This window comes from Strigops habroptila, chromosome 9, assembly GCF_004027225.2.
Source record: "Strigops habroptila isolate Jane chromosome 9, bStrHab1.2.pri, whole genome shotgun sequence".
Lineage (NCBI taxonomy): Eukaryota > Metazoa > Chordata > Aves > Psittaciformes > Psittacidae > Strigops > Strigops habroptila.
In genome coordinates this window covers 19,750,421-19,776,401 of record NC_044285.2, presented here as the reverse complement: position 1 = coordinate 19,776,401, position 25,981 = coordinate 19,750,421, and the positions used below count along the sequence as shown (strand labels likewise).

The following is a 25,981-nucleotide window of genomic DNA, read 5'->3' as shown; positions in this document are numbered from 1 at the left end:
CCAGAGCCGGGGGGCTGCTTCCTCCCCTCCCGAGCACGGGGAGCGAGGCCAGTTCCTGCTGCCCGCTGGTCTAATCAATAGCGGCTGCACGGTCAGCGCGCGCAGGCAGCCCACATGCTTGGCACGGGAACAAGCCTTTTTCTGGGAAAGCCAGGGGTGGGAGGGCAGGATACAAGTGCCCCCGCTATCTGCAGGCAGCCAGCCCCGCGTGCCCTATCTCCGCCTGGATGCGGGCCCTCCGCCGGGGCATTTTGGTGGATGAGAGGGCTGTGTTTAGCTTGGTGTTTCACCCCATGGCAAGAGGGTTTTCATCTCCCTCTGGAAAACGACCTCTGGATATTGAGGATAATCGTTTGCTCCCTGCTTAAAACCAGGGAGAGGCAGCAGCCGGTGTTCACAAAGTGGGCTTGGACCGGGCCAAGAGGGACAGTGGCGAATGGAATCCACAGGAGCATTTTCTCTGCTCCAGCAAGTGCTGGAAGCAATTTTTCAGCCCTATTTGGAGGCACAGCACGCAGCCACCCTTAGGTAGCAGGAAGACGCTCAAGAATTTGTCTTTCTGAGAAACCTTTTATTTGGCACGATCAATGCTGGCGTTTTTCAGAGCAAAACCATTCCTTCCTCCCCCTACTGAGAAAAGCCTTGAGGACGGGCTCCTGCCATGCTCGTGCTGCACAAAGCCAGGCCTGGAGGCAGGGGATGCAAGGGAATCGGGGTTTTCTCTGTGAGGTGGGGTGCGGAAAGCCCAGCCTTTGGATTTACAGCAGCCTGTTGTAAACTTTGGGTTACCAGAAGGGGACTGACTGACCACAACACTTGCATTGAGAAGGGCTGGGGAATGAGCCGCATCAAAGGCTGGTTTCCAGGGCCGGGGAGGTGGAGCTGCTACGAGGAGCAGCTGCACCTCGGAGGTCTGAGCACTGTTCCTATGCTGGAGCTTTGCCAGGGGCTTTAACAGCAGCAGGGTCAGGAGCTGAAGCGGGAACCCTGCAGCGTGGGGACAGATCGTTTCATTTCCCAACGCACGACTGCCTTAGCAAAGAAGCAGACAGTCCTGCTGAGGCTTCACAGAAGCCCTGGCAAAAAAGAAAACGAACAAAAAACCAACATAATAATAACAACAACCCACAGGCACTTGGAGCAAGTGCCCAGAGGCACTTGGACACTCTGCTTTCATGCCCTTTAAACACAACCATCCTATCATTACCTTTGCCCCCTTCTCAGGAAGCAGTGAGGGACAGCGAGAAGCAGGGAACCTTTTGCTTTCTCCTTACCCAACCGCTCTGTCCCAGCAGCCTAATTCTCCATCTGGCTCCCTGCTCCATCCCAGCCTTTGGGAGTGTTTCCTGGCTGAGGGGTAGACAAGTGTTCCAGCTCGTAGTGTCCATTCCTCGCGGCCGCCGCGCTGCTCGGGTCACCCTTTGCTGCTGCCAGCTTTTTGCTCTTCTTGCTCTCAATGATCTGCTGGAGCTGCCACGCAGCGTACTCTGGTTTGGCGGTGAGCACGGTGGCGGGCACGGCCAGCCCCAGGATTTCGGGTACCATGTAGGGCCGGAGCCAGCCCACCAGCGGGGTGCTGCCCGGGGTGTAGTGGGTTTGCTTGTGATAGAAGAGAAGTCCGTCAACCTGTATAAAGAGACAGGGAGTAAATGAACAGCCAGAGCTGGAGGCTTTGCAGGTGGATGCCAGGGCGCCAGACGACAGCCCCACGCTCCATTCACAGGCCAAAACTCCCAGCTGGATCGTTTTTCCTCAAGCAGTGCAATAAAGAGGGGAAGGGAAAGAAGAAACCTGCAGGATCGGTGCGAGCCCAGGGATCGCAGATGGCTTGAAACCCTCCAAGGCTGCAGGCTGCAGCACCACCAGTGCCTTGCTCTGGCTGCTGGGAGCCCATCCTGCAGGAAAGCCATCGGGTTTCTGAACAAGGCAGCGCCCAGAGAGGCCACTTTACTGGATTAAGGGTATTTTAAATAATACATTTGGAGAGTAATTAGTCAGAGCTGGTGACGCCGAGGAACGCAACTGCTGCCGCTCCTCCAGCTGCCTTAGGCACAATGAATTCCTAATGTTTCCCAAGAGGGAACTTCTCCGGCAATCAATGACAGTTAAGGGCACTCAGGACGTTTGGAGGTTTAGGCCCTAACTCTTGTGCTGCTATTTCCTCACTCTGCAACCCTGCAGCTGGCCGACGTTTCCCCCACTGCCCCACCACGCTCAGGGATCTGCATTCCCTCCTCTTCCTGCGCTTCCCAGGGGTGTGCTCGGCGAGGTTGGATCCTGCTGTCAGGCTGACTAACGCTGGAGGTGGTGCTCCTCTTAGCTCTTAAAAGGCCATTTGGCCATGACTAAGAGCGGCTGAGTGGGCAGGAGAGATGTGAAAAGAGCCCACCTCAGGCTGAATTGCTCCCAGGCCCTTCCCTGAGCCTACAACCCCCGGAATATACACCTGAGGGACAAAGCTTTTCCCTCCCCCTGCGTCCGGGCAAGGCTTGGGAAGAGCCCCATCCTGCGGCACCACGCCTGCACATCCAGCCCATTCCTGTGGGTGCAGGCACTTGATGAGCAACGGGGATTCTCCAGCACCCACAGGAATGTTTTGGTAAAGTTCAGAGCCTGGAAAGGCTTTTGCCTTCCCGATCGCTCCGAAGATCTCCCCCAAGCTGAAGAATTCCAAGCAGCTCAGCCTGGTGGAGTTAGGATGTTCTTCGTCTCCCTGACTTCTCTTAAGTTACTCCCATATTCCTCCCAGTTTGTTGGATTTGTTGGCTGGGTCCCTGCCGTGAGTCACTGCACTGACACCAGCCACAGCAGAGTAAGGGCTGACACATCCCTGAACCTCAAACTCACCAGGTTTGTCTCTCAAACCTGCTGAGGAACTGCCCTGGCAGGGTTTCACCCTTCAAGGCTGCTGCAAATCGTGCTTTGCAGACTTTAGGTGCTTCACAGGACTCCCCCCCTGCTTTCTTTTACTCCTCAGAGCTGCAATGAGGACAGCAGCTCTTCAGATCCACTCCAAAACCCACTTCGAATCCAGTGCCAGTCAACTGAGCCAAAGTCCACTGCGTTCAGTGGAAGAAATTTCTGCTGAATACACCAGCTCAGGTCCTACCTCTGAGGTTACAGATTAACTCTGAAAACCCAGATCCGAAAGCACTGACCCCCTCTGTCGCCGCCACATGCACTAGATCCTTGCAAGGATGCCAAATGCTGGGCCCAGGCATAAGATGACCTCTGTTATGCTGCACTATCTATAGCAAGGCTGCATTCTGTCTTCTGCAAAGTTTATTTCGTTGTGTGCTGTTGGTGGAAGCTGTTTACGGGGATTTCTTGGGCTCCCTCTTGTGGGCCATCATGAGGAGACCCATGGTTCGTGAAGAGACCTATGGTTCACGAAGGGACCCACGGTTCTCTTCATTCCTGGAAGGGGCATCATGGGTTTTTTTTGTGTTACCATCTGATTTGAGCCAAATTAGACCACATTTCACTTGGTAGGGTTGCACCTCGATGTATCAGCCAGAGAACCTGGGAGGCAAATCACAGCTGGATTAAAGGGAGACTCTGATCAACTCCATCTCCCTCCCCATGCCTTTCGCAATGGTCTCCTTCACAGGCTGCAAGTTCTCTTCTCTGACCACAGTGGGGCAATTCTCCCCAGCCTTTCCTCCCGGGAGCAGATGCCTTGGGAAGGAATGAAGCTTTCTGCAGTAAAACCAGGAATGACTGTGTCTACAGAGGCACTCAAAGCATTTGGCATTGAGTAAGTCAGCTGTAGGAAACCTGGGATGGGACTTTCCACCTCTCTCTAGTGACTATCCTGGCTTTGACATGCAGAAGGCCAAACCGGCTCTCACGTGGCTTTTGGTTTAACGGGACAAGTAATCCCTGTAAAGGCTGTTCCTGATCTAGGGCTGAGATTGGGCACTCTGCAGGAACTGCTGCAGAGTGGAGGAGCTTCTGGCTCCCAGATGTTTGTCCCTGACACAGCTGGAATGCCATTGCCTCCATCCTCTTCTGCTGCGGTGCCAGGTCAGCCAGGCTGGTCAAAAGCAGCCTCGGCTGCTTTCATGAGAGCCTCTCTTGCTGCTCACAAACACAGAACTGAACTGGGTGGCACACAGGTTTGCCTGGCCTGCCCTTCTCCCACCGGTCAGCAGAACAGCACACCAGCACCTAAAGCTGAAGAAGCAAAGGCACGTGTCCAGTTCAGCCGCTCTTGCTGGGGGAATGGGCACTGAGGAGAGAGCCAAGAGCTGCAGGAGCCAAGGGCAGGAAGGTGCCAGTTCTGTACCGAAGCAAAAAGCAGAGCTATTCCCTCCACAAGATCCTATGGTACCAAGAGCAGGACGGACTCATCCGAACCTCCCAGCCATTTCTGTTACAGCTGAATATGCCCCCAGCTCCAGCATGTCTCACGTGCCCATTGCTAACACTCAAACCCCTCAGAAACCAACAGGAGCTTACCACCACCCTTCCCCTTCCTCCTCACCAGACACTAGATAGCCGAGTGCCTCACACACTGATGGAAGTAGCTAGAGTAAGGAAACACAGCCTGTGGCTGAGGGCAGAGAAAGACACCACCCTGCAGACCTCTGGAGAAACACCACTGCGTAAGGGAGCACTCAGAGATCCTCATGCCTGTACCCGTGGGAGCCCACCCGGGGCAGCAGGCAGGACCAGCTTTGGCCCTGGAAAGGTCAGCTGTCCATCACACTGCTGCATGAACGTGAGCTGTGCTGCTCCTGGAGGCAGTGTGCATGTCTGCATCTGCCCTCCCTTCCCCAAGGGCTCTGTCAGACAACTGTCAACAGCAGCAAAGGCCACCCAGAGAGAGGGAGTGCTAATGCACAGGGTTCGACTCTTGTAATTAGTTTGGTTGGATGCAGCCTGTACGTGGTGAGAGAGTAAGAGATCAGCCACATGCATGAAAGGCATCCATCCCCTATAGAGGGAAACAACAGCACAGCTCAGAGCTCCCAAGCAAAGGGGATGAGCCTCTCTCCAAGCACTGGCAGCAGGGCTGACTCTCATGCTGAGGTCCAGGCCACCCCTGCATGTTCTCACCTCGAAGGGGAAGTCCATAGCCAGCACCTTACACAGGCTGTCCGCGGAGCAGGAGAAGTTCTGCAGGCCCACAAATTTGAACTGAAAGAGTAAAAGAGGGTTAGAAGAAACAACTGCATGGCCTAAAGCAGAACAGGTCACTGAATCCAGCACCGGTGTGGAGGCAGCTAGGGAGGAAGGAAGGATTTGCCCCAGTGTGAGAGGGAAAGGGTGAGGGAAAGTAACTGGAGAGGAGATCTCAAGCAGGGACCACATCATTAAACTCTGGCTTTCCTGCCACAAGGTATCAGGGGCCCAAAAGCACACGTGAGCTCAAAAGAGGATCAGACCAGCTCCTGAAAGGCAGGCCCACTGGTGGCCATTCACTCCATGATCTAGGTACAACCACTGGCTGATGAAGTTGGAGGGAACACGATGGGTATCTCCAATCTGTTACTCTTCCCTCAGCCACTGGTCTCTGTGATTACTAGGGGTTATTGGGACAGACAGACCTCTTGCTGGGATTCAGAACAGCAATTTGTAAGCAACCCCCAGATCTAGAGGCGAAACAACAGGACCAAGCTGTGCTTTGGTGCCAAACATATGCCCCTAGGCTAACTGGGAGTGCTTGAAAACCTACAAAAATCACCCTAGAGACCAGAGAGAATGGGGTGGGAATGGTTGTTGGCAATAACCCCCACCATCTCTCCAGCAATGCTGGATAAAGCATGTACCTGGCTGCAATTTCACAAACCTCATTCCCAAAACAGAAGGTGACCTTTAAAAGAAGACCCACAATGCCCAGAGAGCATGGAATCTACAGTGCCCAGAATGATTTATTTCAGGTATTTTATCATCCCGGCTCCACATGAGTTCCTCTCTGGCATTTAATGAGATGTGGATGGCAGAGACTCAGTGCACAGCTCCCACATGCTCCCCATACCTTTTTTCCAAGCATTTTAAGACTGCAGGAAGGACTTCTCAGGAGAGCTGACCCTGAGATGCTCTTCTAACCAAAATAGAAAATGATGACCTCTGGGCAGGATGCAAAGCAGACAGACGTCTGCTCCAGGCTGCTGGCTCAGCCAAGCAACTCTTTCCACCCAGGAAATGAAAGCTGAAACAACCTCCCCCTTCATTAGGTAGCTGTCTTGTGGATATTCCCATGGGAGTCAGAACAGGATGTTCTCCATGTACAGATACCATCGCTGCTGGCACAGGAGCAGCCATTCCCATTTACTACCATCTGCCCAGCCTCCAGGACCTGCTTTGCTTTGCTGTGTTCTGAGCACACACAGGGGCTGCAGAGCCATCAGGTCCCACTTTGCAAACCATGCCCCATAAGCCAGGCTGCCAAATCTCTTCTGTCTGGCCTCAAAAATCCCTTTCCAAGCTGCTGTGGGCTCTAGGTCTGATGTCCATGTTTAAGTCTTCAAAAAGAAGACTTTATTCTTGCTCAGGAGGGACTCCGGGTGACAATCCAGCAACCAAAGGACACCTTCAGCAATGAGTTGAAACAGGAGGGAAGGTTAAAGCTTTACAAGCCTTTCCCCTTGCCTTGTGAGCCCACAAGACTATGCAAGAATAAATCCCATTGTAGCCAGGCTGCCGACCAATGCTGCCCCTCTGGAAACCACACTGGTTTTCCATTCCATTTCAAGGGAAAGCTAAAAGCAGCATGGAAGTTAGCTGATACCCTGCATTCTGATCTCCCTCAGCACTTTGGCTGAGGGAAATAAAACCACACTCATTTACAATATTCAGTGGTTCTATTTACATCCTGAACGTGGCATCCCATTTCATCAGAAGTACACTTTGAAGCCTGATCTGTAAGGGGGAAACAAAAGAAGCTTCCGCTTGTGAAAGAAAGCACTGAAGCCTGCTGAACAGGAGAGCCTACCCCCCATCCTCCTCCTCTTCTCAGTACAAAAGAACTTACGGGATTAATCCTGCTTTTCTCCCCCAGCCCTTCCTCCTCTTGGATCTTTGAAGAGAGCCAGAAGAATCTGAAGTCAGTCTGTGAAAGGAAGCAGAGACATAATGACTATCCACCACACATCACAGATGAGCCCCTGCCGAGCATCTCCATCCCTCTGCACAGACCCAGCTCCACCTGCAGAACCAGCCAGCACCCCAAATCTGCTACGTCCCCCAATACCCACAAAAGAGGCACCCACTATTCCAGTAGCCAGCACAACCTGCAAAGATGATGGTGGTGCTTAGATAAAACATCCTATGGCATAGTGGGCTATGTTCAGCACTGGCTGCAAAGCAACTCATGGAACAGGGAACAAAAGGGAGGGCAGGGCAGAGGAGGGGGATTCAGTACCTGGCAGTCATAAACAGGGTGTCCTCTCCAGCACATCACATCAAGGATATAGTAAGTCTGCTTTGCCTCGTTGTAGATGCAGTCCAAGATGCAGTACACTGCGCATACAAACACGGGGAGGTCCAGACATGCTCCGGGGACTGCCCAACCCAACAGGCAAATGCCAGAGCAAATATCTGCTGCATTAAGCCTACCCTGATGTAAGGCTGTGAGGTGGAGAGGGATCCCCTTCTGCTAACACAAGCTGCAACCACAAAAAGCCTTTAGCTTGAGGAATCCAACAAGGCTACAGAGGAACCAGCCGGGGGCCCAGCAAGCAAAGGCGTATTCCAGGCAAATGGCATTTATCAAAGACTAACCCCTCCTCAGGGCAAGAAAGCACCTACAAGAGGTATTAACTAAACCACACTGCACACAGCTCTCCTTGGGAAGATAGAGAGGATCTTGAGGTTTAAGAGCAGCAGTAAACCAGGCAGCTAATTAGAAGATGTTCTTATCTAGCATACAGGTATTGGATACTGTCCACGCTTAGTTATCCCCAGACGTACATGAAGAGGCCTGAAGCTGTAAAAAGCCCCAGCACACAAGGGCACAGCTCAGGGAAGCTGGAGCAGCAGCACTGAGCCTGCCACACACACACTCGCAGGGAGAGGCAGGGATTCCCCCCCTCTATCCCAAATGCCTCCTCACACCATTACCTTTCTCGCCCATGGAATTGTGCCTGTTTCCCCCTGGCAGCAGGGATGGGAACCTGTTGACACAGAAGCCGCTCTTGGTGTAAGCTGCTGTCGAGCCCTGTGAGGAAGCAGGAGAGGAAAAAGATTAAGCCAATCCAGACACGCAGGCCAGTCTTATGTTGGCTGGGAACCAGGTTCAGGTGCTTTACCAGCATCACCACGGCTGATGCTTACCTTGGATGCCACAACCAGCGCCCTTTTCCCAATGGGACACACCACTACAACCCACTCCTGCTCCAGATCCACAGGGACATCCACCAACCACTCTGACAGCATCAGCTGCGGTGAAATACAGAAACAAACAACAGTGAGTAACAACTCTCCTGAAGCTGTGGAAAACTCACAGCTCAAGAATAAAGCAAGAAGGTTTTGACTTGGCTTCAGCAGCTACAGTGAATGTGTCAGAGGCAGCTTGTGCCGCTCATCACCCTGTGTTACAGCACTGAAGGGGCTGACTCCATCCCTCCCTCTAACCAACCTGTGTGACAGACTCTCCCCTCAGCCTTTCTCTTGCTTCCCAGCTGCTCACAAAGCTTTAGACTACAACACAGGGCTCAATGTCCTCGCTTGGGCACCCCACACCTTGGTCCCCACCCCAGCTTCACTCCAGCACTCGATTTAAATACATGGTAGAGCTTAGAGGGTCCTAAACATGAGGAGCAAAGAGCCCAGACAAGGTGACCTCTTCAGAGATTGCCTGGCTATGATCACCTGAGACGCTGTGAGTCTTTTAGGACCAACATGGCACCAAGGCTGATAAAACCCACCACCTGAGGTTTCCCTTCCTTCCCAGTGTCCCAGACATGGGGAGAGACAGAAATCTTTAACCAAGTGCTGCAGAACAGGGTACAGCTGCTGCAAACTGAGCTGAAATCTCCCTAAGCACACAGGCAACCCATCTCCACTCATCCTCCACTTCAACACCGCACGTCTCAGAGACGGAGCTCTCCGAGCACCACACGAGGTAAGAAACATCCTTCCCAGCCCCAGCGCACCCAACTCCAGTGGTACTCCCCCCCTCACCCTGCCTGCCCCGCTCTCACACCGGAGCAGCTCCCCACCTGGTTGGCATATCGCTTGGGCAGCCTCTTGCCAGCATCCACATCCATCTCCTCTTCCTCCGCATCTTCCCCCTCGCTCTCCACCCCTGCCCAGTCATCCTCCGCCAGCCTCCTCGCATGGTTCACGTAGTCCAAACGCCTCCTGAAGGGGGGAAGGAAACAGCGCGGCTTGTCCCGTGCGGGAGGCACGACGGGACGGGAAGGGACGGGAGGGAAGGGGACCCTCACTGCCGCTGCAGGCGCAGGAGGCGCTGGCGGCGCTCGGCCTGCCCCGGGCCGCCGCGGGGCTTGTAGTCGGCGAGGCGCGGGTGCGGGGCCGCGGTGCTGTTGGGCGCCGCCAGGGACACGCCGGCCGCCAGCGCCGCGCTGAGCTCCTCCATAGCAACACCCGCCCTGACGCGCTTCCGCCCCGCGCCCGGCGCGACCTGCCGCGCTCCCTAGCGGCGCGGAGGCTCCGTGCCCGCCTCTCCCCGGTTAACGGCAGATCCCCCCCCTCCGCCGCCGCCGCTCCGTGGCTCGGTGTGCCCGGGGAGGGCAGCGGGAAGCGGGGCGGGAGCGGGCGGTGCCGGCAGCCCGGCCGTGGCTGTGGGCCGGAGCCGTGCCCCCGGGGCTGGCTGCCTGCAGAGGGCAGCGTGCGCCCTGCCGCGGCTCCCGGGCTGCGCACCGGGCAGCGTCACGGGAGGCTGGCGGCCAGCCCCGGCGCCGCCACCGGCACCGCCACCGGCACCAACACCGGCACCCCCCGGGCAGCAGCCACCGGCAGCACGCAGCGGGCACACGCACCGGAACCGGGCTCCGCTACCGAGAGCGGCCCCGAGGCCCCGAGCGGTAGGAGCGAGCGGCGGTGCCCCCCCGGCGCCCCGAACCGGCCATGCGGTGAGGGCGGCCCGCCGTGCCCGCGGAGGGGCGGGAGGCGCGGCCGGGCCGGGATCCCTCCTCCCTCCGGGCGCTCCCGGTGCCGGCCCCGGAGCGGGCCTGCGGGGAGCCCGTGCCCTCGGTCCTGCGGGAGATTGGCGGATTCCAGGGGGAAAAGACCCTACAACAACAACCCAACAACAACCATCCGGGGCCGCCGGGCCGGAAGGGAATTGCAACATCCCGGGGCCGGGATCACCGGGAGCTTGGGCTGCGCTTGGCGTCGGTTCCCGGCGTTTTCCGGCACCCACCGACTGCTGTTTTACCCACAGGAGCGCCGGGAAAAGTCGCTTTGGATCGATTTCCTCGTTGGCAGCAACATCTTTTCCTCCTGGAAAGTGAAACTGCGGGATCAGCGTCCCAGCGAGCTAAAACCTGCGTGGATATGGCCGAGCCCGGCGCCGGGTCCCGCCGGGGGTTACATCCCGTAGGAGCGAGGGGAATGCTGCTCGCTTGACCGGGGAATGGTGTTCTTAACTGGGGCGCCGGGATCGGGGGGTCACTTGGACGCACGGACATTGACGACACCTCGAAGGGGATTTCTTCTCCAGCTTTTCCTATTTCCCTGAGGGACCGGCTGAGCCCTTTCCCACAGCGTGTGGGGGTTTTTGGCTGCTGTGTGTGCCCCCGGGCCCGGCCATGGCGTTGAAAGCCAGAGCGCTTTACAACTTCCAGAGCGAAAACAAAGAGGAGATCAGCATCCAGGAGAACGAGGAGCTCGTCATCTTCAGTGAGAACTCCCTGGATGGGTGGTTACAGGGTCAGAACAGCCGCGGGGAGACCGGCCTCTTCCCAGCCTCCTACGTTGAAATCCTCCGCTCCCGGTCAGGCTCCAGCTACACGGATTACTCCAGCAGCCCGGCCGGCTCCCCTGCGCACGACTCCGCCTTCTACACAGCGCCCCCCAACCCCAGCATCTCCTACCAGGGCAGTTTCGAGGATGACGATGATGATGACTGGGACGACTGGGACGATGCGTGCACGGTAGTGGAGGAGCCACGGAGCGCGCCGGGCACCAACGGGCACCCCTCGCCCAGCCTGCAGTACCCACCAGCCTATGGCCACGACCAGCACACTGGTCACCGTCCCAAGCCGGCGCTGGAGAGGCAGGACAGCATGAGCTCCTCCAAGAGGGGCAGCGTGGTGGGGAGGAACCTCAACCGCTTCTCCTGCTTTGTCCGCTCGGGGGTGGAAGCCTTCATCCTGGGGGACGTGCCCCTCATGTCCAAGATTGCCGAGGTGTACTGCATCGAGATGGGCTCCAAAGGTCCCCAGTGGAGGGCCAACCCTCACCCCTTCCTCTGCTCCGTGGAGGACCCAACCAAGCAAACCAAGTTCAAGGGCATCAAGAGCTACATCTCCTACAAGCTGACCCCCAGCAACATCAACTCGCCTGTGTACCGGCGGTACAAGCACTTCGACTGGCTCTACAACCGCCTCCTGCACAAGTTCACGGTCATCTCGGTGCCCCACCTGCCCGAGAAGCAGGCCACTGGGCGCTTCGAGGAGGACTTCATCGAGAAGCGCAAGCGGCGGCTCATCCTCTGGATGGACCATATGACCAGCCACCCTGTCCTCTCCCAGTACGAGGGCTTCCAGCACTTCCTCTGCTGCCGCGATGAGAAGCAGTGGAAGCTGGGCAAGCGCCGGGCGGAGAAGGACGAGATGGTGGGCGCCAGCTTCCTCCTCACCATCCAGATCCCCACCGAGCACCAGGACCTGCAGGACGTGGAGGACCGCGTGGATGCCTTCAAGGCCTTCAGCAAGAAGATGGACGACAGCGTCCTGCAGTTGACCAATGTGGCCTCGGAGCTGGTGCGCAAGCACGTGGGGGGCTTCCGAAAGGAATTCCAGAAGCTGGGCAATGCCTTCCAAGCCATCAGCCACTCCTTCCACATGGACCCCCCTTACAGCTTGGATGCCCTCAACAATGCCATCTCCCACACGGGCAAGACGTATGAGACCGTGGGGGAGATGTTCGCTGAGCAGCCCAAGAATGACCTGTTCCTCATGCTGGACACTCTCTCTTTGTACCAAGGGCTCCTCTCCAACTTCCCAGACATCATCCACCTCCAGAAAGGTAAGGGTGGCTTCTCTCCTGTTGATGACCGCTCCTGCATGATGGCCCCATGTGAGTGGGGGTCAGGATGCAAGGAGGAAATCCTGTGCTGTGCAACGATGGGAATGGGGATGAGGTATTAGGATAGGAATGGGAATGAGGGTGGGGGCCTGTGGCTCCCAGGGAGGCAGCGTGGTCCCTGCTGGCACAGCTCCCTGCTTGCTCCAGCCTGGGAGAGGCTGTTGGAGCTGTTGGGTCCAGGACCAGGCTCTGTCCCAAGTGATGCTGTGGGCTCCTCAAGTGCTGCTGGGGGGGTCAGCACAGGTATTGTTCCCCCTAGGCCGTGAGCAGGAGCTGTTGGCTCCAGGGCGGCCTGCCCTGATCTCATGAGCATCCCCATCCACCACCACTTGTCCCTCCTCATCCTCCCTCCATGGCCGAGGCTCGAGCTTGCTGCTCCAGGGCTGGGATATAGCTTTGGGCTGCGGGGGCTGCACAGGGCTGGTGGGATGTGGACGTGTTCTTTCTTCCCTCCAGCCCCACTGCAGTCCCCTGGCCGGGGGGGACACACTGGACCTCCAGGGGACAACCAGGGTCAAAATGAAGAGTTAGGTCCCTGCCTCTCTAAGGCCAGAGGCAGGGACCTTGGAGGCTCCCTGTGTCCCCTTTGTCCCCTTGCGAGTCCCCTGAGTATTCGGGGGGGTCAGGGATGAGGATGGGGATGAGAAGTGCCTGCCCTTTCCAGGAGTGGCCGCGGGCAGGGCTGGGCGTCCCTTTGCACCCTGGCGTGTGTGCTAGGGTGCTTTGCACCGGGTGTGCCGGTGCTAGGAGCGGGGCCGAAGTCCACGCGCTCCTCCCGGATCATGGGGGGCAGGGAGCTCTCCCCGGGATGAAGCCAGGGCATCCGCACGTGTCCGCTCTGCATCCCTGCGGGAGGCAAAGGGGAAGAGGAGGATGCGGCTCCCCTCCTCGCCTGTCCCTCCCCACGTTGTTTACACGGCGGGTGAAGAGGAGCTGGATCCCATCCGGAAGCAAGGCTGTGTGGGCAGAGCGGAAGGCAGGATTTGGCCTCCAACCTTTGCTTCTTCCTCCTTCTCCTCTCCACTGGGAGCAGGGCTGGCACAGCTGGAGCACCGTAACCCCGAGTCTGGTGCACCCGGCGAGGGGCAGGGAGAGGGGAAAGATCTGCGGGCCAGATCCTGTTTTCAGGCAAACAGGATCTCTGTTTGCCTGAAACCTCTGTGCTAATGAGGGGGAGGAATGCAGGGCCGGAGCCAGGCAGGATTCTTTCGAAACCGAGCTGTAAAAATAAATGGAAGGAGGGGGGAAAACTGGTGTCAGAGCATCAGCTGCCTCTGGGAGAGGGAGATGCTTTCCCAGCAAGCTCCAGCCAGCACTGTATGCCCTTCCTGCATCCCGATTCACCGCCTCCCAGCCTGGGATCTCCCAAGGCTGCTCCTGACCCCCATCCATGGGGAGACATCGAACATCTGTGGCACAGGGGGCTTGGCTATGATAACACTGCCTCATGTTAGCTTTGCACCCTGAGCCTTGAGTCGCAGCCCTCTGGCAGCCCAGACCCCCCTAGATGTGAGGCTGACTGCCCGAGGATGGGGCAGAAAAGGAGTTGGGGGAGTCAGAATACAGAGGGAAGAGGTTCCTCAAGGAGAGGGATGGGGATTGATGGGCGAGGGGTGATGACAGTGCAGGAGCACACAATTCCCTTATTCATGTGCTGGCCAGGGATCCCGCGTCCCAGCGGCAGGGCGATCGCGCGGATCCTTCAGCCTCTCACCTTGTCCTGTGCCCCGCAGGCGCCTTCGCGAAGGTGAAGGAGAGCCAGCGGATGAGCGACGAGGGCAGGATGGACCAGGAGGAGGCGGACGGGATCCGCAAGCGCTGCCGCGTGGTGGGCTTTGCCCTGCAGGCCGAGATGAACCACTTCCACGAGCGGCGCGTGGCCGACTTCAAGAGGATGATGCAGTCCTACCTGAAGCAGCAGATCATCTTCTACCAGCGCGTCAGCCAGCAGCTGGAGAAGACGTTGCGCATGTACGACAACCTCTAACACCTCCGCTTGCTGCCCCGCTCTCCCCGCAGCCTCGCAGACCTCCTCTGGTTGTGACGGGCTGAGAACCAGCGGGAACTCATCACGCTAGTGACCAAATACCTTTGGGCTTTCTTCCTCCATTCCCGGGCGGACAGGCAGCGGTCCTGCAGGGAAGGGCTCACCCACGGGCTGGATGTGCCACCTCTTTCCCTGGGGACCTCCCAACCCCGCCACGGGTCTGGTGGGGACACGGGGGGTGTCACAAGAGAGATGGACATGGAGGTCACGGTGCTGGTTTCTCCGGTGATTTTTAGCTTTCCCAAGCCCACCCTCCTGCAGCAGGGAGGTGGGTGCATCCCAGCCCGCTGGGAGAAGAAATCCAAGCGGTCGACATTTTGCACACTAAAAGCTTTTCTGATGGAAAGAAAAACAGAGAAGAAAAAGATCTTTATTTGGAAGAGAATGATTTTTTTTTGTTTCTTTTTGTCACGAGATATTTTCAATATTTTCCATTTTTCGCAAATGTTTCTGCAGCATTTTTACCAATCACTTTTTAAATAGAAGCACAGCGGCCAAGGGCATCTCTTTCTGTTGTCTGGGAAAAGGGAGAAAAAACAACAAAAAGGGAAAAAAAAAAAAGCCCCAAAGCCTTTTCAATAAAATTGTCAGTAGAAAAAAACCCACCCACCTCCTTCCCAGAGATGTCTGTGGAAAACGGAGCTGCTCCAGCATCCCAGGGAACCAGCATCCCCCAATTCCAGCCGGCTCCCGAAACCCCTGTGCTGTGGGCAATGGGGGGCTCCCAGCAGCACAAAGCACCCACTGAAGGGCAAATCCTGGCCTGTCCATCGGGATGGGACCCCGGGCAGCGTGCCGCTGCCTGCGGAGCCAGCGGGGCTGGCACGGGGGCCTTGTTTGTGAAGGGAAATGGCTGGGATACATCACAGCGAGGAAAGTTAGGGCCGGCTTGGCCTGGCTCCAGGGTTAAAATTAGCCCCAGCATGCAGGCCAGCGGGGTACTGTTCAAACAACAGCGGTGCTGGGAATGCTGCGGACTCTGCTCCCTGCTCCCAGAGCCCGCCTTGGCCCCAGCCATGGGATGAGCACACCTCCATCCAGGCAGGACGCGTTTCCTCCTGCATCCCGCAGCCAGGGCAGTCCCCTCTGCCCTGCCTCCATCCCATCGCAACCCCAGCCCCATTCTACCCGTGACCACATCCTTGGCAGGAGCCCAGCACAGAGGAGGCTGGATTCCGTGCGGGATGGCACGTTCCTTAACCCCTGCTCTTCCTCTGGAGCACAATGGGCTCTGGGTTTGAGCCTGCCACTGCCATCCTCCAGCACCGTGCCAGCACCCGGCTGCTCCAGCAGCTTATCCTTCACCCTGGTGTCCTGGCATGGGGATAGGGACAGGACAGGGTCCCTGAGGGCTGCATGCACCCTCTCTGAAGGCTGTGCCTCAGTTTTCCCAAGGGTGGACCTGTGCTCTCCGTGGCCCTTCAGCACCCACAAAGGTCTTCCTGCCTCACCAGCCACCCCCTTTTACACCCCCATGTCTGGACCATGCTCCCAGGGCTGGCTCAGCATAGCAAACCATGGGCTGGGAGATCCCACTTCCTGTTAACATTCCTGCCTTTTCCCTCCACCTCCTGGCAGCTGGAGCCTTCCTGCCCCATGGCTTTTGGGTCTGCCTTGGCCAAGCAGGGGGCTTGAGCATCCTCCTGCTGCCCCCCCCCCACCTCCAATGGCATCTGCAAAAGCACCAAGGTTTGGAGGATAGAACCAGCTCCGAGCATCCCAGTGGCTGCCCTGGTGCTCCTGCTGCTGGGTGGGCACCCTGGGGTGCAGGGTGGTGGTAGGGAAGGGTCTGGGGCTGCACACAGTGCCCCCTGTGCTGCCCTTATCCAGGACACAGCCTGTTTCCCACTCCCCTGCAGGGCTGCGGCAAGGCACAAAGCCCCGGGGCACGCAGGGCTGAGAGGAAGCACTGGGAACACGGGGCAGGTCCGCTTCCTCCTCCCGCTTCCCAAGGCTGCTCCTGCGTGGGAAAGCCAAGGCCGAGGCAGGACAGCGGGTGGGGAGGTGGCAGTGGCTCATGCGTGGCTCCCAGGAGCTTTATCTTGCTTCTTCCCTTTGGGGCTGTCCCCACCATGGAAGGAAAGCCCCCTCTCGGGTGCAGAAGCAGCTGGGGACGCTGGGGATGTGCTGAGTGCCACCAGCCCCAAGTGCTCAATAACTGGGGCCCAGACACCGAAGCAGCGCAGTGGCCTGACCTGGCTCCTCCCCATGGCAAAGGGATGCAGCTCCCAGTGGGATGGCCGGGCAGGATCAGGCCTGCCGGGCACGTTGCACTGCTGGCACACGTCAGCAAGCACGTCGGCTGCCAATGGGGATCAGAGGCACATCAGCTCCTCGGCACTGGCAGCAGCTCCAGGGCTGCACGTGCAGCCGTGGGGAGGGATTTCACTGCCCAAACAGTTCCAAGGTCCCATCCGGGCGCATTCCCAGCACGCTGGGAGGTGATGAGCTGTGCCTGCATGGAGGAGCAATCCCAGGCAGCGTGAAGGGAGGGCAATGGCACGGGGCAGAGCGAGACAGCTCTGACTTGGCAGCTCAGATCTGCTAATTGCTGCGCTTCTCATGTGTTTCCGAAGCGTGACCCTGCCTGGGCTGCTGCCCCAACCGCTTCCCTTGGCTGCGATGGAAATGCTCCTCCTGCTCCCAGCGTTGGGCAGTTATGGGGGGATCAGCAGTGCCTGTGCGAGGGGAATGAGCTGGGAACCACCTTTAGCTGCAGCTGGGGCTTGCCAGCTCTCCTCATTCCTCTGCTGCTGAACGCTGCAGCCCTGGTGCTCTGCAAAGGGCTGGTTCCCCTCAGCCGGAGCTGGGGCGATGCTCGGGGCAGACCCTGTCCCAGTTCTCTGTGCCAGGATGGATAATGTCCCTCTGAGCCCAGGGAAGGTAGGTCCTGTGCTGCTGGGGAGCTGCATCTCTGGGTGTGTTGGTCTTGCAGGAGGGGTGGAGAGCCCAGGCTCTGGATGCGGTTGTCCCTCCGTCACTGTCTGTCTGTCTGGAGTTGCTGGGTGTGGAAGTGGATTTTAGGCTCAATCTGTCTTACATTAAATCAGCAGCCGGGCTGCAGAGCCATGGCAGGCAGCAGCTGCATGGGGGATGCAAGCTTCCTGATGCCCGGGTCCTCACCTCTCCATCCTTTCCTCTACTTGCCAGCACACGAGGAGCTCCTCTGGCCCTGTGGGTTAAGCTCATGTGCTCTGTCTCAGGCTGGCGAGGTGCTGAGGGCTGCTGGGGACAGCGCTGTGAGGGCGACGTGCCTGCAGCCTGCTCCTTACCCCAGGCTCTGTCCCGTCCTGCTGGGCTCGCTGCCAGGCTGAGCCTGTTCTGCAGGCTGTGGGCATGGCCTGCCCGCGCCAGGCACACAGGGAGGGAGGCTCGGGTTGAGGTGCTGAGCCCTGTCACACACTGCAGGTCTGGCTCCCAGGAGGACGTGGCCACCCCGCTCAGGTCCTTCACCCGCTTTGGGTGTCCTCCTGGAGACCCCTTTTCACCGCCTGTGATCAGGGACCCCAGCATTGCTCTTCCTGGCTCCCAGTGGAATCCAGAGCGACTCCTGGGGCTGGTGTGAGCTGCCATGGAAGTTTTGGGGATGGGGAAAGGGAGGCAGGAGCCCCTGGACCATGTTCTGCCTCCCCAAAACAGAGGTAGGCTGCTTGCCTGAGCTGGGGGTTCATGTGCTTGCTGTGTCTCTGTCCCCAAGAGCAGTGTGGACAATGTTGTCCTGCAGCCTGTGGTGGGGAGGACTTTGGAGGCTGGGGACATGCTGCTTACATGGATCCCAGTCTCTTGTGCAGCGTTTGGATGTGCTGGGAATAAAATCCCTCCTTTGCTGAACCCCTGTGTTTGCTCGGCTAAAGCTTGTGGGGAGGGTTTCAAAGCAACATGATCCCTTCTGCCCTGGGTGGCTGCTCAAAGAAACCTGTTTGGCCTATTGTTTGCATTTGAATAGGTGCCTGGAAACTGGCTGGTGTCACCAGAGCTGTGACAAAGTCCCCTCCACAATGCTGGCATCGTTATTAACCCAGGAGAGGTGGTGGCTTGGAGATGGCCATGGGGTTATGGTCCACTTCTCTCTTCCCAAGACAGCTCTGTGGCCTGGGGAAGCTTTGCCTTGCACTTGGATTTCCCAACAAATCCTGACCTAGAAATCCCTGGATCTAGGGCTTATAGAAAGTGGGTTCTTAATCCAGAACAAAACAGAAGTGACACTCATTGGCTTCTGCCACTCGTGAGCCCCTGTGTGACAGCCCAGGTAACCAGTGGTCAGGCACTGAGGTGCTTTGACCCAGGCAGGCACCGTGGGGTGCCTGGAGGTGGCACAGAGGACAAGGGACACCAGCTATCATGTCCTCCTCCCTCCTCCTGGCTTCTCTACTTGGTGATGTCCTTGCTATTGACACGCCTCCTCCTACCCTTGAGGAGGTGGTGGCAGGTATGGTTTGTCATGTCTGTCCTGTCACACCTCTGTGAGTCACCGCAGCCCGTTCTGTCCTTTGTCTCTGTATCTGGGTGTCTTCTGGCTCCTGCCCTGCTTTCTGCCACCCCCTGCTCTCCCTCGGCTGTGGGCTGGCTCTCCCCTTGGTCTGCCTCTTACTCCCTGACCCAGTGTCTTCGGAAGCTGTATGTAGATGTGTAAGGGTCTTGATGACCCCTCTTCTGCCCTTCCTGGTGTTCCCATGCCTGATGTCCCCACTCCACCCCAGCCCTGCGTTTCTCTGCACTCGCAGGCTGGGCACAGCAATGGGTGGAAGGCAAAGGAGGTGGGGAGGAGGCCCCGGAGCTGCTGCGAGGGCTGGAGCAGCTCTGCCCTGGAGCCAGGCTGAGAGAGCTGGGCTGGGGCAGCCTGGAGAAGAGAAGGCTCCTGAAGGGGAGACCTTAGAGCAGCTCCAGTGCCTAAAGGGGCTTGGAGAGGGGCTTTGGACAAGGGCCTGGAGGGACAGGCCAAGGGGAATGGCTTTAACCTGCCAGAGGGGAGACTGAGATGAGCTCTTAGGCAGAAGCTCTTCCCTGTGAGGGTGCTGAGGCGCTGGCACAGGGTGCCCAGAGAAGCTGTGGCTGCCCCATTCCTGGCAGTGTTCAAGGCCAGGTTGGACACAGGGGCTTGGAGCAACCTGCTCTAGTGGAAGGTGTCCCTGCCTGTGGCAGAGGTTGGAATTGGGTGAGCTTTAAGGTCCCTTCAACCCAAACCAGGCTGTGATCCCCCCTAGACCTCTGCAAGCTTCATAACCAGCTTGGCACCAAAGGGTGCAGCCCAGCTTATGTCACCCCCAAAACCTCCCGGATCGGAGTGGTTCTGGCCTAAACTGGGGTGAGGAGATGGGTGAGGATGGGCTGCGGCTCTGTGTGAGCAGGCAGCTTTGGTGCTGTGCTGGTTTGCAGTGTGGGGAAGCCAAAGGGCCTGGCCAGGAAACTCTGAAGCTTGTTTGGGCTGTGGTTTGTCTGCTCCATAGCCAGGAGCAAACCGAGACCCTCACCCCTTCCATGGGTGTGTGGTGATGATCCTGCCCCATCCAAACCCCAGTTAACCCAAGCGGAGTCACCAGCTTTGCTCTGGGTTTAAACCCTGGAGAGCCGGGATCTGCGCTGGGGTTTTCCACGTTACTGCCTGTCCTCCCCTGACCTCAGGAAGTGGATGTTTCCCAGCAGTGGAAATCCAACCACAAGCCTTCAAAATAACCTGCTTCGCTTTCAATGCTCCTCACAAAATAGGCCGCGTTCCTTTTATTTAATCCCTGGGTGCGAGGAGAAAATCATTGGGAAGGAAAACCCGGCGGATGCTTCCAAGGGGGCCCTCGGTGGATGCCACCAGCTTCCCTGCAAACCTCCATCCCTCACTGCGGGGCACGCACTTAGCAAAGGTAATAAAGGTGCTTGTTTGAATGTGATGGGGAAAGCACAGAGCTGTGATCCCAAAGAGGGAGGCAGGCAACGGCATTCCCTCTGCTCTGCAGAGGTGGTCCCAACTTTGTGGGAGCAGCACTATCCCGGCAATCTCCCAGTTGTGGTGTGGTCAGCCCCATTCTGTCCCCATTTTACAGAGGGGAGAGGATGTGATTTGCCTCTGAGCAGAAGGAAACACCATTATTTCCCCCTTCAGATGGGGTAGGAGGAGGGTTTAGAGGTGGGAAGCAGGGAAGGAGGGAGCAGTGCTCAGGCTTGGCACCCATCAGCATGGGCTGCCTTGGGCCAGGAGGGGTTGGAGGTGCGGTGCCGTGGGACAGGTCGGGACTGGGGGACATGGGGGTGCCTGTCTGCACCCTATGGGTGCCCAGTGGGATGTGTTGCCTTCTCAGCAAGCATCTGGCACCATAAACACAGCCAGGAAAGCTGCTGGTGTGCTCCAAGCAAGCATCCTGGCTCTGCCGCAGCCTGGGAGTGGGGCTGCTGGTATGGGGAGGGATCGTGGGATGGGTTTTCACCCTGGATAAGAGGGTGCAAATGTAAAACATCCCCCGTGGTCCCCGGGGGCTCACTTCAGCTTCCCATCCGTGTTGTGAGAGCGGGCTGTGCCCTGTGATGAGCTTCCCAGCTGCAGCAGTGCAGGGTGTTATTGTTGGGTCCCATCCTGGGCTCAGCGCTCAGTTTTTCCCTCTGCTCTCCCTCAATTCTTATTGAAGCTTTGAGGACTCCGGGCTGGGGAAAAGTTGAGTAAGAGCCTAGAACTTGGTCCATTACCTCCAAATGTCACTCGGCAGCTCGCTGGGCTTAGAACAGGCCTGGCAACGGACTTTACAGCTTACGAAAAGCATGATGCACCTCGGCAAAGGCAGCTTATGCTGTTTACTTCTGTTGCGCTGGAGGAGACAGTGGAAAACCGTGCTGGCTCCGGTTCCCTGCTCTCCTCTCCGGTGTCACACTGCCCAGGTGAGCTCCTGCCATCCCTCCCTGTTGTGCAACCCCCTCGGGCCCGGTGCAAGCTGCTGTATGAAGCATAGGGCAGGCACGCAGAGGAAGAGCGAGGCAGGGTTTTTCTTTCCAAGTGGGTGGGGATTCCTAAATTCCCCTGGCATTGGCCACAGAGTTCTTTCCAAGCCTCCGTTCCAGTGTCAGCCCGCCTAGCCCTGGGGGATTTGGGCAGCTCCATCCCCAGCCTGACTCAGCGCCAGATGCTCCTCATCCTCCCTCTCACGTCAAGAGCTGCCCATGGAGGAGCCACCACTGGGACCCGCCTGGGTGGCTTGGTGGGGACCGGTGCTCCAGTACTGTGGGGTAGCCCCAATAAGCACCCAAAGTCAGCGTTCCCCAGGGATGCTCAGGCATTTTGCCTGTCCTCTCTTGCTTATGCAGAGCCCCCCTCCCCTGCCCAAAGCCACCCGCAGATTTGGGGCCCCCGGGTGGGCAGCCCCCGTATCCCCAGGGCCCTCCTGCATCCGTGGGATGCCAGCTCCCAGGGAGGAGGAGGAGAGCCGGGAGGAGGTGGTGGCGCTGCTCTGGGAGGGTCTGGACCCCCAGGAGGTCTCGTGCCCCATTCCCGAGCCCTTCACACCCAGTACTGGTTGTTTTTCAAGGGGGGGTTGGAAGTCCGGCAGTACTGGAGGAGCTCGGGGTCCGGTGGTGCCCCCGTGCCCTGGGGTGGGGGACCCGTGCCCTTGCCCTCCAGGGCATTGACAGTCGTTAGGGGGATGCCTTGGTTGGGGTCCGTCCTCCGGAAGGTCTCCTGGTCCGGCACGGCCCCGTTCTTGGCCTTGGAGGAGGGGGTGCCCTGGACGTGGTGCTTCCCCGTCTTGTTGCGCTTGTGCAGGTAGAAGAGCAGGGGCAGGATGAGGGCCAGCAGGAGGAAGATGAGGCAGATGGGGATGATGATGCTGAACATGTTGGCCTCGATGAAGCTGAGGAAGGTGCCCCCCTCCACGGGGCTGGGGCTGGTGGTGGCACCAGGGCCCAGCCAGACAGTGGGGGGCATGCCCAGCTCGCTGGCATTGGGGCTGCTCCGTGCTGTGCCCTGGGGCTGGGACATGGGGGGCGAGGGTGCCAGGGGGGCCATGAGCAGGGTGACACCATAGGCCTTTGAGGCATTGTAGGGCTCAATGCTGTACCCCAGGGATGCCAGTGCGGGTGGCACGCCGGCAGCCACCAGCTCAAACACGAAGCTGTCACTCTGCAGGGGCTGGTCGGTCTCCCCAGCATCCAGCAGCTCCAGCCCCACCAGCCCTTGCTCCAGCTCGCTCTGGCTGAAGGTCTCAATGGGGGTGGTGGGTTGTCCTGGGTCCCTGGAGACCCTCACCAGGCGGCTGGCACGGGGCGCCCTGCGGACCTTGAATACGGGGATGCTCTTGGTGCGGTTGGCCAGCTCGCTGGCATCCAGGACATTGGTGTCCAGGAGGGCTGTGGTGCCCCTGGGCCACAGGCTGCCTGGCCGAGCCTTCACCAAGGCACGGACGGTCACATTCACCACCCCGGTCCTGTTTGCTGCCCGGGACATGGCGAGGAACTGGAAGCCATCCTCGGGAGAGCTGAGGTTGATGAAGGTGAACGTCACCTCTCCGCGGTCCAGCTGCTTCTGTGAGAAGCCCCGTGACGGCTTTCGGTTGACCTGCACTTGGCCAAACCTTGGGTCCCTGGTGATCCTGTACAGGGCATTGCCTGCCCCCAGCCCTGCGGCTCCCAGGAGGTGATGGTGGGACACGGGGGCCCTGTTCAGGTCCTGGGGCACCTCCAGCAGCACGGGGCTGGCAGCAGTGCTCCCCGCAGGCAGCACCTCGATCTCCAGTGAGGTCAGGATGGGCGGGTGGTGGCCGTCGGAGAGGCTCAGGGCTAAGGACCCCGGGGCATGGCTCCCGCTGGCCACAAACACCACGTGGCCGGCGTTAACATCCGCTTGGGTGAAGCGGTCGATGGGCTCCTGTGGGTTGTGTGTGTTGGCCACGTGGCCAGCAGGAGGTCTCTGGAGGATGCTGTACACCATCTCCTCGGGGGACCCCAATGGCTCTGCCACATCCAGGTACTCCCGGGACAGGGTCACCACGGAGCCTGGGGGGACCCTCAGCACTTCTTGCTGCTTCACCACTTGCAGTGGCTTGCTGCTGCTGCTGCTGGTCACTGTTATCTTGAAAGCTTCAGAGATGACCACCCCTTCCTGGGGGGGACGGAGGGACTGCTGCGCCCGGGGCCGGAGCCAAGCCTTGAATCTGAAATGGTCTTCAGAGATGCTGTCCCCAGCATGGGCATACGCCAGGCGCCCTGCAGCCAGGTCTGACTGCAGGAAGAATGGCTGCGACCGCTCCAGGGGCACACCGGCCACCAAGAGCTGCCCATGAGTCGGTAGCCCCGTCACCAGGAAGACCACATCGTGTGCAGCTCTCTCCGGGACCAGGATTTGGCTCAGGAGGTTGGAGGCATCCAAGACTGAGGTGCCAATCTCAGCCCTCTGAGCCCTTCCGAGCTGGAGACCTGGGGAGAAAAGGGAAAACCCAAAGGTCTGTGAGCCCTGGGAAGAGCCAGGATCTGCTGGAGGAGAGAGCAGAGCCAGAGGACGGCAAGTCAGAGCAGATAAAGGAGGATTGCAAAGAAGTGGAGAGGCATGAGAATCACTGGGACATAGTTTGGAGAGATGATGTAGGGAGGAGTTGCGCAGAGAGCCAGTTAAAGGATGGATGCAGGTTTAGATGTTGGTTGATGCTAAGCTCATGCTTGGTTGGCCATGGGAAAAGGCACAGAAGTATCTTCATACAAACAAGCTCTCCTGAAGTTTGCACAATCCCAGCTTCAGGAGAGCTCGTTTGCCCCTAGCTTCTCCTTTCCTTCTTTACCTTCGTTTCTCCACAGCTGGGTTGAGCGCTGGGGACACTTTGCCTCGAAGGAGATCAGCACGAGGAGGATGAAGGAATCAGAGATGGTTGTGGGAGCCACCACACGGAAGCGGATGGCATCCTGAGCCAGCCAGAAGGGCTTCTCTGGCATCTCGTGCTGGTAGAAAATCAACCTGCTGTCCACCTAGAAATAAAGAAAACCTCCATGAGCTCTGCTGAAGGACAAAATAAAGACCCACAGTGGGTGATGCCATGTGGAAAACGGTGCATTTCTTTCCCCTCTGGTGTGATGGGCACTATAGCACTGAGGGTTGGGGAGCTGGTGATGCTGTGCCAGAGCCAATGTGTGCATCCTGGGCTCTTATCTTGGCTCCAGGAAGGAGCACCCGAGCACTAGTTAAGTAAGAAATGGATCATCACCAGCCATGGTATGGATGCCACCATCAAGACCTCACTGTGCCTCTCTGCCAGCTGAGGAAACAGGCTCAGCAGAAGGGTCAGGCTTCCTCCAAGGGTGAGCACAGCACCAGGGTGGGCAAACCTGCGTGCTTCTGAGCGATGGTTTAGAAATAAGCCCTTTGCCGTGCTCTGCAAAAGCCTGTCCCTGTGGGACAAAGCTCAGAGCAGGGGTGAAAGCATTGCGCTTGGCTCTCGCCTGAGGCAGCAGCCAGCATGGCTGGTCTGCAGCAGGGAGGGAGCTAAGAAAAGGGGATTATAACTCCCTGAGCCTCTCCCAGCACTAAATCCAAGGCTGGTGGCCGTGGTAAAGCTGGAGCTGGGGCGGCAGCTCTTAATCCCTCTTAGCAGCCCTTGGCAGAGCTGGGAAAGCTGTGGCGTGGCTGCAGCCTGGCTCTGCCTCCTCCAGGGATCAGGTGCCCGTGGTGGCAATGGGCCGGGCTGGGACCCGTGGGGTGATGCAGGGCTGTTCCTTGGGATGCTGGGGACAGCGAAAGCTCACCTGGGCTTGGGTGAAGTTCCTGATTTCCTCCCCCTGTGCAGTGCTGAGCCTGCCCAGGCGCGGGGCCTGCTCGATGCTGTAATACAGAGCGGTGGAGCTGGCGGGGCTGTTGCTCACTGCCTGCAGGTTCTGGCTTGTGATGGGCTGCAGGGCACCTGGAAAACATGTCCAGGATGGACTTAAACCCACTGCCTTGCCGCCTGCCTGCAGCCTCTGCTGCGGGCATCTCCTCACAGTGCCCAGGCAGGGACTGGTGCAAGGGTCCAAGGGTCTGTCTGCCATCCAACTGGGAGGATGAGGAACATTCCTGTACCCACCTGGGCACACGGTGAGGCTCTGCTTCTTGGCCAGGCTGATGATGGGCTCTCTCTGGGCCCTGATGAGGAAGAAGTGCCCAGGAGACAGGTTCTCACCATCCCACACGTCGAAGGCGAAGCCCCCATCCAGTTGCCCTGCAGAAAGCATTCACTGGGCATTTATTGGGGCAGAGCGGGCTGCAGCCCCCCATTAACCTGGCATGGCTTGGACCAGGGTGCTGAGTAGCATCCACCTTGGTGGCACAGTGCTCCCCTCCAGTGCTGTCACCACCTCCCTCAGGCTGGGGGTGATGCAGGGGGGCCGGGGCACCTCAGCCGTGTCCTACCTTGGTGCATGAAGAGGATGAGGCCGTTGTTTATCTGAGCCTGGGTGAAGCGCCGGACCTCAGCACCGGGCGCCGACCTCAGCACCACCTTCCCGTTGGCCGGGGGCTGGATGGAGTAGGTCACCTCCTCCGGCGGGGAGTCCTCATCCTCAGCGCTCAGGACATGGGGGCTGATGGCAGCCGTGGCACCTTCCCGCAGCTGGGGATAGGGAGAGGCTGTAACCTCCCTGGGGTGCCCCCAGCACTGCTCCCCTCTTCCCCAACCGGCTCCGGACCCCATCCCAGCTCAGAGCGCTTCACTGGGTGCCTCAGCACATCCCAGCCCACTGGGATGCCTTGTCTGTGTGCTGGGGGATGCCTCCATC

The 25,981-nt window shown here is 58.5% G+C and overlaps 3 protein-coding genes across 4 annotated transcripts in view; 1 reads left to right on the top strand and 2 right to left on the bottom strand.

Annotated features, from left to right (window-relative positions):
* Positions 1-550: 550 nt before the first annotated feature.
* Positions 551-9,811, bottom strand: SNUPN (snurportin 1). Its single transcript, XM_030497764.1, has 8 exons — positions 9,396-9,811; positions 9,168-9,309; positions 8,281-8,385; positions 8,068-8,164; positions 7,370-7,467; positions 6,980-7,057; positions 5,062-5,142; positions 551-1,626 (listed from the first exon to the last, which is right to left on the bottom strand). The coding sequence occupies exons 1-8, from the start codon at positions 9,545-9,547 to the stop codon at positions 1,297-1,299; spliced, it is 1,083 nt and encodes a 360-aa protein (XP_030353624.1). The 5' UTR covers positions 9,548-9,811; the 3' UTR covers positions 551-1,296.
* On the top strand, positions 9,053-14,831 carry SNX33 (sorting nexin 33). 2 transcript variants are annotated; one of them, XM_030497763.1, is made up of 3 exons: positions 9,053-9,070; positions 10,355-12,162; positions 13,956-14,831. In XM_030497763.1, the coding sequence occupies exons 2-3, from the start codon at positions 10,722-10,724 to the stop codon at positions 14,207-14,209; spliced, it is 1,695 nt and encodes a 564-aa protein (XP_030353623.1). In that variant the 5' UTR covers positions 9,053-9,070; positions 10,355-10,721; the 3' UTR covers positions 14,210-14,831. The 2 variants fall into 2 exon arrangements, with proteins under 2 accessions (XP_030353623.1, XP_030353622.1); XM_030497762.1 differs by lacking the exon at positions 9,053-9,070 and adding an exon at positions 9,886-10,043.
* Positions 14,832-19,952: 5,121 nt separating this feature from the next.
* CSPG4 (chondroitin sulfate proteoglycan 4) overlaps positions 19,953-25,981 on the bottom strand; it is a 31,683-nt gene continuing 25,654 nt past the window's right edge. Inside the window, 5 exon segments of the mRNA XM_030498075.1 lie at positions 19,953-23,656; positions 24,016-24,199; positions 24,974-25,128; positions 25,291-25,425; positions 25,617-25,815. Of these exon segments, the coding sequence (XP_030353935.1) occupies positions 21,747-23,656; positions 24,016-24,199; positions 24,974-25,128; positions 25,291-25,425; positions 25,617-25,815 (2,583 nt within the window). The 3' untranslated portion in view covers positions 19,953-21,746.